The sequence below is a fragment of the Phyllostomus discolor genome, chromosome 8 (assembly GCF_004126475.2).
Source record: "Phyllostomus discolor isolate MPI-MPIP mPhyDis1 chromosome 8, mPhyDis1.pri.v3, whole genome shotgun sequence".
Lineage (NCBI taxonomy): Eukaryota > Metazoa > Chordata > Mammalia > Chiroptera > Phyllostomidae > Phyllostomus > Phyllostomus discolor.
In genome coordinates, this window is record NC_040910.2 from 14,269,761 (window position 1) to 14,282,632 (window position 12,872).

Sequence of the window (12,872 nt, forward strand, 5' to 3'; positions counted from 1 at the left end):
TCACCAGCCTGGGGCACAGGCAGCAGGGGCTGATGGGAAGCGCACCACCGGCTGCCCATCCTCTCCCAAAGATCACCAGGTGGTGAGGGGTTTGGCACACCCACACCTTCAGCCTGGCGCAGCCTGAAAGACGGCCTCTTCCTCCCGATGCAGCTGGAACCCTAAACCTCTTCTGAAGGCACCTGGATCCCTCTCTGAATGATGGCTGTCACAGGGCAAATAAAGGGAAATCTGTGACTTTTTACTTGGCAGATAAGATGTTTCTCTTTGCTACCCAGGGCATTCTTTTTCTGCCTAGGAGGACACAATGTTAAATTTTAAACATATATATATATACACACTCACCTATGTGTGTATCAGTGTTGACATGAGGGGTTGAAATTTTGAGGCAATAGAACACACACACACACACACACGCAGCGGGATAGCCCTTCAAGAAACTCAGTCTAAATAAAGTATCTGAAAACGAGTGTAAAACTGAAACAAAAATAGATTCCCAAGCTTTTTAGGCTACGAGCATTCATTTTGATGAATACCTTCAGCTGTGCGATATTGCCCACTAGGTGCATAACAAGTGAAACCTATCTCCGATACTATTCCTAAAAATGTTTGTAGATCTGGGGGGAAAGTTTAAAAAACAGCTATATATATATATATCTTTATTTTTAAATTGGTAATTGCTAGAAGTTCTTAGCCAGTAAATGTAAAATATCAATATAACTACATTTTTTAATCTGTTTATTTGGATCATGATCAAGTTTCTTAGGATGTTTGTCACGTACTCTCTGGTTGAAGACTGGTTAGTTGGTTTTCCATTCTTAGAAAGTCGTCAAAAAGAAAGGGAGTTGCCAATCTCTCTGAGTCACTTCAAAAAATGGTCTGCTTAGAAAGCAAGAGAGATGCTTTGTCAGAGTCGTAGGTTTCCTCCCTGCATTGACTTTCACCCACAATGCACTCCCCACCGCTGTCTCCCGATGCAGACCTCTGGTGCCCGAGACGTGCCGAGTGGCCGTGCAGCCTGCCCAGACGTTGGCCTCCGAGTGCTCCCGGCTCTGTCGCAACGGCTACTGCACCCCCACGGGGACCTGCTGCTGCAGCCCAGGATGGGAAGGGGACTTCTGCAGGATCGGTTAGTATTTCCCTTGTCCCCGGGAAACACGGGGCATCGGATGGTCCTAAGGGACTCGAGAACTTGACACCAAGTTATCTCTTCTAGAATTATCGAGTGTTCAACCTTCAGTCATCTCCAGTAATATGAATGCTCGGTTTGCTCCTGAAGGAGTAAATGAAATCTTCCCCATTTTCTCAATGCAAACAATTCACATACATAAGTTAGACATAAACATAAAAGACATTTAAATAAGTGCATCCTTTCAAAGAGTAGAAATTGGAAGCAGGTCATCTGTCTAGGCTCTCAGTCCTGGGTGGGAGATTCCCCACCAGCCAAAGCCCCTCTGCAGTGTCCGAGTTCTCCCGACACCCCACAAATGCCTCTCTAACGTAACTGCTTGCTCTCTGGCTACAGTGCACCAAGAACAGGGTATTCGGTGGGTGTTACTGAATAAAAGGGGGAAACGCAATTACCTAGAGGCATATGTGAGATTTTTAACTCCTTTTTGCCGCTCCCTGTAAACCATCAACCAGGTGTCAGGAGGGACATCCCAGGATTCCTCTGACCTCACCTGGGGTTTTCCTCATTCACATGCAGTGATGTTCAAATTCTACTTGGTGTGAAATTAAAAATAAAACAAAAAAAACCCTACATAAATGTAGATACTTGGAGTTGAAGAGGTATATGCTGAAAATGCATTTTCAGGAGAAATAGATTTTCCCTTTCCATTGTCTCCGTATCAGATGTTGGGTGTGAACGCAGCCTATTGTGGTAATCGTTTCACAATCTGTTTAGTTTCTGGCATGCAGAGCAGCACGCCAGAAACTCGAAATTTGTACAGTGATGTATATCAGCTATTTCTCAAGTAAAACTGGAAAAAAGTTGCCATCAGGATAAAAAAGTGCATTTTCAACAACCAGCATGTGCATATTGCTTACAAAAAATTTGTATCTCTGCTATTTCAAATATTACAGTATCTCTTGCCAATGAAAATGAAAAGCCCCATTCTTAATTCATAAGTTTTATCTTTTTTTAATCCTAAACATGTATTTGTTACAGAAAAGTCACAACCCTAACTTGTCTACTTGATACATGGTGTGACAAAAACTGGCCGACATTTAAAGCCACACAGACAGTCTGCACTGTAAGCTTAAATTGTTTCGGCATTAATAACACTGCATGATTGATTGATACTATGGTTACATATCCAGCAAAGAGCTATCAGAATTAAAATCCAACAGAAATTAAGTAATTACATTATTTAAGACAAATAATAGGTGATATAAATGAACACAGATATTGTCTGAGTTAACGTCAAGTTCTATTTCAATAAAAGTACTTTAATTTTTCCACAAAATCCATTTAAATAATTTGAATATACAAGATAAGCCAGGACCATTTTATAAAAGTAAACCATTCATATCTGTGACCCAAGCTAGAATTTTATTCCTATACTCACATAGCTGACTCATCTCCCACAAATTCAAAGGAGAGAAAATATCCGTTTCCTTTTTGTTCCTCTTTTGGATTTTGATTAATGCGTTTGCAAAGATTAAAATGACCCTGTCCCCTGAACCCACAAGGAAATGCATTCAAGGAATTTGACTCTGCCTACAGGGCTACCTGCCCAGATTTAGCCTGTCAGTAAAAGCCGGTTAAGTTACAGACTGGCTCTGCTCTCTCCATCCCAAATCTTGGCCCTCTCACCGATGCTGTGGTGATCCGGTCCTTCTGTGCTGAAGGTCTCTCCTGTCGAGTAGCCCTGAAAAGGACTGCAACAAACGTCCTTGGGTGGCCGACCGCACTGACCCAGGAAGGACCTTCCACGTGCACAGAGGCGAGGCCTGAGCCGGGTCCCTGCTGGGAGCGTGGAGGAGGGTCCTGGGGAGTCCAAGTGGTAGACACTCCATCTAGCGGGTCGGTCAAGAACTGACTGTGCCTTTATGTTGCACTGGAGACGCTCAAGCCGGGGGTGTCTCTCGTGGGCCAGGCCCTCTTCACCTCGAGGCCCGGCCTGGGGGAGTGGGCGCAGAGCTCTCCTTGGAAGGCCCTGCGCTGGGACTGCCTTAGTGGAGCCGAGAGGTAAAAGAACTGAAATCCCCGTTTTAAGGAGTCAGTTATGCAAGGGATTGAACATGCTCCCGTGATCTGTGCTTCTCCGGAAACGTCTCGCGTTCCCGGCTGAGGTCCGGCCCCCGAAGAACTGTAGGTCCGAGAGCGCTCTTCCCGCTCTGTCTGTATTACCTTTCGGGTCCATTTGCGTCCAGCTCCCACCTTCTCTCCCTCCCTTCCCTTACTCCTCAAATGTGCGGGCTGTTTCTGACACACACAATGGGAGTGTGATTTCATTGCTTTCTCCCCCCTCCCAGCAAAATGCGAGCCGGCGTGCCGCCACGGCGGAGTGTGCATCAGACCCAGCAAGTGCCTCTGCAAGAAAGGGTACCTCGGCCCCCAGTGCGAACACGTGGACAGAAACGTCCGCCGGGTGACCCGGGCAGGTATTCTTGACCAGATCATTGACATGACATCCTATTTGCTGGATCTAACAAGTTACATTGTATAGTTTCTGGGACTGTTTGGAAGATTCCTTTCCAGTGGGCATTTATTTTTTATCCTGTCATTAAAAAGAAAGACTGTTACCCCGCTACACACTCCTGTGATTTCATTTTTCTTCTCTTAATTTAAAAGTAGTTTCCAGAAACGTGCGGAGTCTGTGTGTGTGTGTGTGTTGGTGCATGTGTCCACATGCGCACGGACACGCACCCACTCACAACCCCAGGACGTGGGTGTGGTTGCAGAACAGATGGGTTTTAAAAATATATATTTCCTCGTGTGGAGCAATTTACGCAGAAATTCCACTGTAAATTGATAACGGCATTTTTATGTCACCAGAAGAGATTATTTGACTTCCCAGGAATTTTCTGTCTGTAATAACTAAAGTCAACTTTAATGGAGTTTTGAAACATTACCGTGCAATCTGATGGAACTAATAAAAAAGGCAATATTTTTATATTAAAGGACTATAATGTGAGAATGTTTCAGAACTCCCTGATGGATTTCAGTGTGGGCAACTTGATATAAAATTGTAATCTTCGTTTTTATCATTGTATCCAATTACAGAATGTTATGCACTTACCTTTTTATTGGCAGAGAAATCTGGTTACTCTAGCTTAATATCAAGACTGTTTTCAAGTGTCTTATAATTAAATCATAACAGCATATTCTAAAACCAATCTTCCTAAAAGGTCTGCTTTTATTGTATATTTTATTTAACAATAGGCACTGGGTTTGTGTTACATATTTATATTTTTTATTTTATTTTTATAATATAGACATCACCTAGATGAAACACCTTTACCCTGTCCTGTAAAATACTAAAGTTACATTTTTCACCAACTTAATTGGAAAGAAGGGGAGTGAGAAAGCAGACAGCCTTAAAGGTGCTGTGGATCTAACCTAGCAGTGGATCCTTGGGCCGACATGTAATCACTAACGACGGATGAAAAAGCAAGAAAACAGCCAATCCTTATAAAATTCCAGCATTAAACGTTGGTCAAGTGCTTTTCACCATAGCGAGACTGTCAGTGGATGTGATTAGAATGTCACAGATGGCACACTCAGTCGCACCCCACTGGACAAGAACTCACTCGTTTTTAACAAACCTTGGCTATATTAAGCGGTCACTTGGACACATTTTTAATATAGTAATTCTTGCCAAATATGACTCGTGTATATGTTCCTGCAGGACTCAGTGAAAACCCTCCGTGGTGAATGTATGAATCAGTTTCTGTAAATGTTCTGTCCAGGTTTGGAAAGCAATGCTATGTTCTAACTTACAATTGCAAAACATCGGATAGACAATTCTCTTAACGGTTTTCAAGGCCAGCTCCCCGTGTTTGGATTGTGACAAAATTGTAAGGCCTCTTTGCACTACTGAAAAAAAAAAACCTATCGTGACACACGCACACCCTCTATAGGTTCCCCTTCACTGAACAGTGGTCCCTCCAGAATCTAAATTGGAGAGTAGTGGAGATTATGCAGCAAGGGCTGACTTTCCAGACCTGCTCCTTACTTTTAGGAATACGAACCTCAATTAAAAAGAATACGACCTCGCCACTAGGACTCCTCTATTGTTTTAAAGCAGGAGAGATGCAATTAGAGTGCAGGGAGCATTTGTGCAGGAAGCACAGCGTGGAAAGATCGGTGAAGTGCACTGTGCTTGTCTTCCGTATATGATGACTTAAGTTTCGAGTGACCTCATGCCAAATGGAAATGGGTTGAGAAATCTTGGTTCAGTGCCTAGTGGACAATAGCCTGCATTAAAAAGTGCATGCATAATTTTGCACAATTTAGATTCAATTGACAGTCTATTCAAAGAAGTCTCAGGATTAAATGAGCATGGAGACCAAATTGCCCTCTTACCCCAGAAAAGGGGTGGTCCCTGCTAGTCACGCTAACACTTCATTGGACCAACAGTGTGACAAATCTTGCAATGAACCCTGCAGTAGCCTTCATCTGTAGGTTAATAGCAGTCTTTTGTCTCCACGGCTTTCTCTTCGTAGCCCTTTTACTGAATTCCATCACAGAAAGTTTTACAATTAAAAAAAAAATGTCCTGACAACCATTTTTGTAAATGAACCTTACCATCTAATTGTCCCTTATTCAGCATGGTGACATTAACAGAATGTGAACTTCTTGTGAGGGAGCCAGCTGTCTAAACCTGGCAGATTGTGCAGTTTTATTACACATTCTCCCAGTCATCGCTTCGCTGAAAGCAATCACGATATTGCTATAGAAGGAGCAAAATCTGAAAATCCAGCCTTTCTCCTTACGTCCCTAATCTTTCCACCTCTTCCAAAAGAACCCTTGCCAAAAACAAGGTGTGATATTGCCATTAGTTCTCCTCTTTAAAAATATCTATATTAAACTGACCAGACCCACATTTTGGCACAGGCCTCTCTCCCCAGGAACACATGTGCCCCAGGTGTCACTGCCTTTGCTCTTGTGAGTCCTTGGAAGGAAAGACCAAAGTCTTCCAAAAAGGAAGAGAGCGAGGCCTGCGGACATTATGCCTGAGCAAAGAACAGAAAGTTGTTTCTTTCCGTTCTCAGAAAAGACATAAATAGCAGAGGTTAACGGATGGCTACGCGTTTTGAAATCAGTGGTCATTTCCAAAATCTTTGGAACTTTTCAAGGAGGTTTTTAAAACATGTGACTGGAGAATTGTCTTCAGTGATTCATAAAAAGGGACTGAGAGGAAGTGGTTAAACAGTATGAGCTAAGGAAAAGCGATGGCCCCGTCACACGGTGGCGGCATCCGCGCCAGCTCGGCCCAGGGCGCGCCCCGTCCACAGGGAAGAACAGTGCCCTCGCTGGGAACACAGGTGTGTGAAACAAAGCAGCGAAGTAGGGAAAGGTCTGTGGTTGTGCCTTTGTCCATTCCAGAGCTTAACATATGGGTGTCAGTTTAATCGGAACCGCTGTTATGGCAGGTTATAAAGAGTTGGAAAAAAAGCTTTCTGCCATGGCTTCTGCCACGCTTTTCCCTAGTTCAGAGAACCTTGATTTCCTGCCAGTCACATGTGGTGATGAGAAGAGCACAGGACTGACACATTATTAAAGTGAAAAGAAGGGGCGATTTCAGAAACCCGAGTGATGATAAAAAGTACTTGCATCCATACCTTTCTTGGAATTTTGTTTTAATGTGGCTATTATAAAAAATTTGTTTCATCACAAAGAGTACTCTGATATTTTCTCAGATTAAGGGGATTATCTCTTAAAGAGCAAAGAAACCTACACCAGCATATACACACAAGCTAAATAGAAAACTTTTTCATTTGCATACTTCAGAACGAGCACTTCTGTATTTATTTGTTTGAAAATAATTAGGTAATAATGTACTAACAAGTTTAATATATTTCTTTTTAATATCGTTTGTATCTCTGAATCACATACAAAAGTCTACTAGGTATGAAGGCATGAGGTTAGATGCTACACCTAGGGTCATTTAAAGTACACAATAATTTAACCTTTTATTAGTCAAACTTTTCATTTTAAAAGATAAAAGAGAAACCAAGTCCAAATTTTTAAGAGAAAAAATAAGGCATAGCACAGGCAGTTGTAGTTGGCCGATCAATAAAGTTTCTGAGCATCTCTATAGAATGTTACTTATGAGACCTATTTCTCTCTCTCTCTCTCCCCCTCTCTCTCCCCCTCTCCCCGCTCCCTGCCCACCCCAGTATAGCCTTTTTCCTTTTAACCCCTCTCTTCTCTATTTCTGTTTGTTTTTTTAACTCAACAAACATGTCCTCAGTACACCCATAATGAAGACGTCCCGGCGTAGGTTGCTATCAATTTTTGCTGGTTATGACCTTTTATTTATTTTCCTGGAAAATAGCCTCTCCTGGTCTCACATTCGCTGGGACTCTGTATTGTGAAGACCAGGAGATAAACAGGAACACCCCAGACTGATCTCTGACAGTCACTGAAAGGCGTGATCAAAAGCAGAAGTGACCACCAGCCAGATGCCCCCGTTCAGCCAGAACTCCCTCACAGACACAGAAAAGACATGCCAATAGCCCCAGCAAAGAGCCTTAGCTAAAGGCAGGGAACGTTAGTAGCTATTTCCTAGAAGAAGATTATTCCAAATCTATGAGGAAAGAATAAGAAACAGTTCCTCAGTGGAGACGTTAGCATCTTCTTTTCCCGCCTCAGATGACACTTGAAGGTGCAGAGAACTCAGACCCCACGCCCGGTAAACGTGCATATTTCTGTAACACCCCAGGAAGGTAGTGGGCCTGTTCCTGTGAATGCTGGCGACACCTGTAGACAGTTCCTCTTTAGAACATCCGAGAGAAATATATGTTTGTTTTCTTACCTTCCTTCTCTTCACCACACCAACACGAGCTAGCCATGTGTCCAGTACTGCATAGAATGTCAACGAAGGTGGGAAACCTAAGAACAGAAGCATTCTGATATCAAAAATATGACCGTAGAAACTGCCAAACACTAGTCCTAGCCAACTTCGACACTTCTTTCTCTTAAATATCTCCTCGTAAGTTTTGGAAGCTGCCTTAGAATAAGTGTTTAGGAGAGTAAGATGCATTCCCGAGCACACGAGGGGGTGTTGTAGTGTGGCCGTGAGAGATTTCTTCGTTTGTCAGATTGGCACGTTTCTTAAATTCTTCATTTACCGACCCAAATTCTTCAAATACCAACCAAGGTAGATCCGTCATTTACCTCGCTTACTTTTATATCGGTCACATACAAGTTGGTTGGAAAAATTTTTTAAATAACTAATGGATCTTTTGTATCAATAAAAAACTAGGCTCAAAAGCTTACTGCTTTTTTTTAAGCCAGATTACATAGTAGTTTACCAAAAAAAAAGTATCAATATGAATTCTAAGGTTACCTCTCATGTACATCACAAAGTCAAGATGAAATGATGTCACATTTCAGTCAGGATGGTTTTGCAAGTGTAGGTGATGTATTATTTAAAATCAAGCTACATACACACACATATATAAGCAAGTTAACTTAAAAGTTTGGTGAGTTATCCTGACTATAATCTCTGAGTTAAAAAGACATTTTGGCATGTAAGATAGAAAGAACAGAGCATTAACAGTGATGGGAAATTCATAATAGTTAAATATAAAATAAACTTTGTCTTTGCAGTTAGAAACTAATTCTTGTCCATTTCCTTTTGAACTAATAAGTAGCTAGCAACACTTTCCATTCGCATGGACAGTGTATGATCAGGTTTGGGATAGCCTATGCCCAAAAATATATTTTGGATATTTCTTTACATTATATTCTTAAAATCTGAGACAACTTTCCTAGAATAAGGTAAGATTTCATGTATAATAGAGCCTAATACTACTTAATACATTAATACATTCTATTCATAACACTATTGTTGAGAAATCAAGTTGACAACTTTATCAGATATCAGATACACTGATGGGACATTTTTGGACACGCATTTCACCAAGAACTATGTAGTAACAAGGTAAATGACACTGAGGTATTACGGAATTGGTGGAGCTTGATTCCCTAGGATATGTGAAAGAAGACTATTTATTTAAAAGAAACCCATCTAATTAAAATGAAAACACTGCTAAATCATTATCCTTCACAGGCGTAAGAGAAATCTAAAAAGAAACTCCCCAGTCTTCCTGGGCTCTGTCTGGGACGCCCTTGGTGCAATTTTAAAGAACGGTTGCCTCTGTCATTCTTCTGATACATTTCGGTTTCCCTGCTTGTCCGCTTCCCTTCCAGTTGCTGACAATTGGGGTGATTCGTCCCTAATCTCACATGCAGAAGATAGCCACCCAATCCTTGCTTGAATTCCTAGTAACGGAGGGCAGAAGGCTGTGTGAACAAGTACAAAAGCAGGTGCATGTTTGAGGGAGCAGAGCTGATGCATGCACTAGCTGGGATTCCTACAAATGTTCACCTGAAAAGAAGCACGCAGACTCATTGGCTCAGAGGATCCCTGTACATTTGCATTACTCTGATTTATTTAACCAAGTTATTACAATACACATTTCTCTTTGATCAGCCTTCTATTATTCAGCCATCCATCCATTCATTAGTTTCAGTAAATATTTACTGAGGGACCTAGTGTGATTATGTGACATAGAACAGGCCAGGACATTCATCATGGGGGATTGTGAGCCCAGTGGTATGATAAACGCGTTTGAATCGAAAGGTACTAATCACGCCCAACCCGCTCCGATTCAGCTCAGCGTTAGAATCCAGCGCTAGGAGTACAGATGGCCGAAAGTACACCTGTGTGTATCTGTACATGTGCACACACCCATGTATATATATTTATCTATCTGTACAAACACGACATATGTATACACACTATCTATGTAATATATAATATATGTATAATGCATATAAATTCTAACAAGTGTATTTGTGTTATCTTTAAAATAGAACAACTGTATCTTGAAGTGGTAAATGCAGAGAATTGGTTTTTATTGTTGATCTGTGGATTTAATGATTTTTTTAGGTGAAAAGGATGTTTAAGTGTACAATTTCTTTTCTTAATTTAATATATTTATGTAAATGCATGCCTGAAATTTGGTTAGATTGACTGTGTTTTGTGCCTTTTAACATGATCAAATGTATTAAACTTTATCTTACGACCTGAGACACATGTGCTATTTTAAAATTCTTTTTTTTGTTTTAGTATTTAAAAGTGTTCCTAAATGTTCATCCTGATCATAGGAACTCCAATTTTTAGGTGCTCTATACCCAAACTACTTCCTCAGAATATTCTTGCCTTTTGTCATTTTTCACGTTCTGAGTTTAAAATTGTTCTCCCCCAAATGTATGCCAATGCTGAAGGTCAGCTTCACTGTGTGGGTGCATTAGGCAGCCTTGAGATGTTTTATGGGCTTCAGTGTACTCGAAGCTGTAAAAGACTTCAGTCGGATCCTCTCAGGTAAGTAAGACTTAAGAGGGATGTAAACGAGCCGCTGAGAGCACTGAGAGCCCAGTCTGAAGGGAAGAGGCAAGCAGAGAGGGCGGGGCATGAGAAACGGGGGTTGCAGACTCCCCCAGACTTTGCTGACCTTGCCACTTAGCTTCCCATTAACCCCATGGAGAGTATTTATGTAAGGACAGGTATGCTGTTTTGAACATGGGTATTAAACCTGCCAGTATTCTTTAGAGCGAAATGCTTTCATCTAGTCTCCTTTCTCCTTGACTAAATACAGCTCTGACTCATCAGGAAGAAAAGCTCTGTCTCTATGACGTTTGCTAAGAGAATAAAATGTGTTACAAGCTGATTCACAGAGGCCCTTAGTTTGGGTGACTCCCTGGTTTTGAGTTAGGCAACGTGGCACCAGGAGAAGTGTCCTTGAACTCCCTCCGCGCTGGCCCAGGGAGCCCTGGCGACCTCTCCCTGTTGACCTCTGCTCTCCCACATCTCAGAATCCGTCCCAGTGGTCTCGCCCATGTGTAATCACCCTCCTTGTTTCTTGTGCAGATCTGGTCTCTCCGACCAGATCAGAAGCCTCCGGGGGGCATGTCTCCTCTTTCTGGATTCTCTGGCAGACTCAGAGCAGCCCCTGCACACTTGCCATCAGGAAAAGAATAACAATATGTCCCTAACAGCCTAGAGGCGGATGGGGTTTCTTGCCCTTGCCGATCGGGCCCTTCACCGTCCCCTCACTGACTCCGTAGCTCTGCCCTCACCAGTGGCATCGATTGCCGGCATTACTGTCCCTTCGTGGTGAATGCCTGGCGTGGTTCTGTGTTCCCTTTCCAGACTGAGTGAGCTACATCCATGAGTTAAGACATAGGAAGAGAGAGAACACAGTAGAACCACAAAGGGACACACCAAGATTGCCCTCAGGAGCGCATGATAAAAAACCACGGCCTCGAAGCCCACTGTGATCACAGCGAGTGGGGCCACAGGGGCCCCACCTCCGAAGCTGACCCGTGGCCCTTAAACGATCTAGGTGGCCACCAGAGCAAAAGGCTGTCATCCCCGCAGTTGTCCCTAAGAAGTTTCAGAGCTCACATCTGCACTGTTAAAACTGTCCATTCCTGCGCTGCCCAGGAAACTGGCATCTCATGGGAGAGACAGTTCCAGGAACCGGCTCCTTTATGTTCACTTCTGTAAAAGAATGTTTAGAGTAACGTACTATTGACAACGGAAGCACAAGTTCAAATAGCAGCCACACTTAGTCCTCAATCAGAAAAACACACAGTCTCCTCTACTGGCAGTTCCAAAGAGTTCTCTCTGGAGATTAAATCCTACTATCATTCAAATACCTGAAAGGATAACAGGAAGAACATCAGCTGGGATGAAATATCTTCTGCATTGTCACAAGTTTTTCTTTGATTTCTGTACAATCTTCTCCATGAGAAAACAGGCAGACAGAGTTTAAAAGGGGGGAGGGTGGGGCAGGAGAGGAGAGGGAAGCCTGGTGGCTCCTGAAGACGAAGCTCATTCTTCTCGGGACTCTGCCCACATCAGAAACGACTCGAGCTCACTGTTGCGATTTAATAAGGTGTCCTCAGATCCCTTTCACATATTTACAGCCTTCTAATTAAAGCTCCTTGATGCAAAATCCCTGCGGTTCACGTAAGTCAATTTAGATGATCACAGTTACTCCGTTGCATGCTCCACAGCCACCAGACGCCGCGCACGCCAGCTGTGCCTGCAGGAGCCCTGGGCTGGGGCTGGGGCTGTGCCTGCGGCCCCGGCCTCGTGTCTCCCAGTGGTTAGCTGGGTGGCACTGGGCGAGTCCTTCACTGCACTGGGGCTCTTGCCTTAGGAGTAAAGTGAGACTTCGGTTCCTTGCAACTCAACCAGCTATTGTTATTAAATGTTATTAATCCTGGGATGCACATGTATATTGCAAACTTGAAATTGTAAGTCTCAGAGAGGAGTCCAGGAACTACTCCTTTTTGTTCATTTGTGGTGGCTACATAATTAGAAAAGACACTCTTACTCATTTTTCTCTGGTCTCCCTGCCTCTTCTCCTCCTCCCTCTGGGGTTCCCTGTTGCCTTCTCAGATGTGTTCTCTGAGTCTTTTTCTGGTCCTCCCATCTATATACGGTTTATTCTTTTATTTACATTGTATTTTTCTTTCTTTTTTTTTAAAGATTTTATTTATTTATTTTTAGAGAGAGAAGGGAGGGAGAAAGAGAGAAAGAGAGAAACATCGATGTGCAGTTGCTGGGGGCCGTGGCCTGCAACCCAGGCATGTACCCTGACTGGGAATCGAACCTGCAACA

General features: G+C 42.8%; 1 protein-coding gene across 1 annotated transcript in view; it reads left to right on the forward strand.

Annotated features, from left to right (window-relative positions):
* Window positions 1–10,271, forward strand: part of LOC114504168 (hedgehog interacting protein) — an 82,357-nt gene extending 72,086 nt beyond the window's left edge. The window contains exons 12-13 of the mRNA XM_028521879.2: window positions 981–1,129; window positions 3,481–10,271. Of these exons, the coding sequence (XP_028377680.1) occupies window positions 981–1,129; window positions 3,481–3,674 (343 nt within the window). The 3' untranslated portion in view covers window positions 3,675–10,271. The remainder of the gene's footprint in view (window positions 1–980; window positions 1,130–3,480) is intronic.
* Window positions 10,272–12,872: the final 2,601 nt, after the last annotated feature.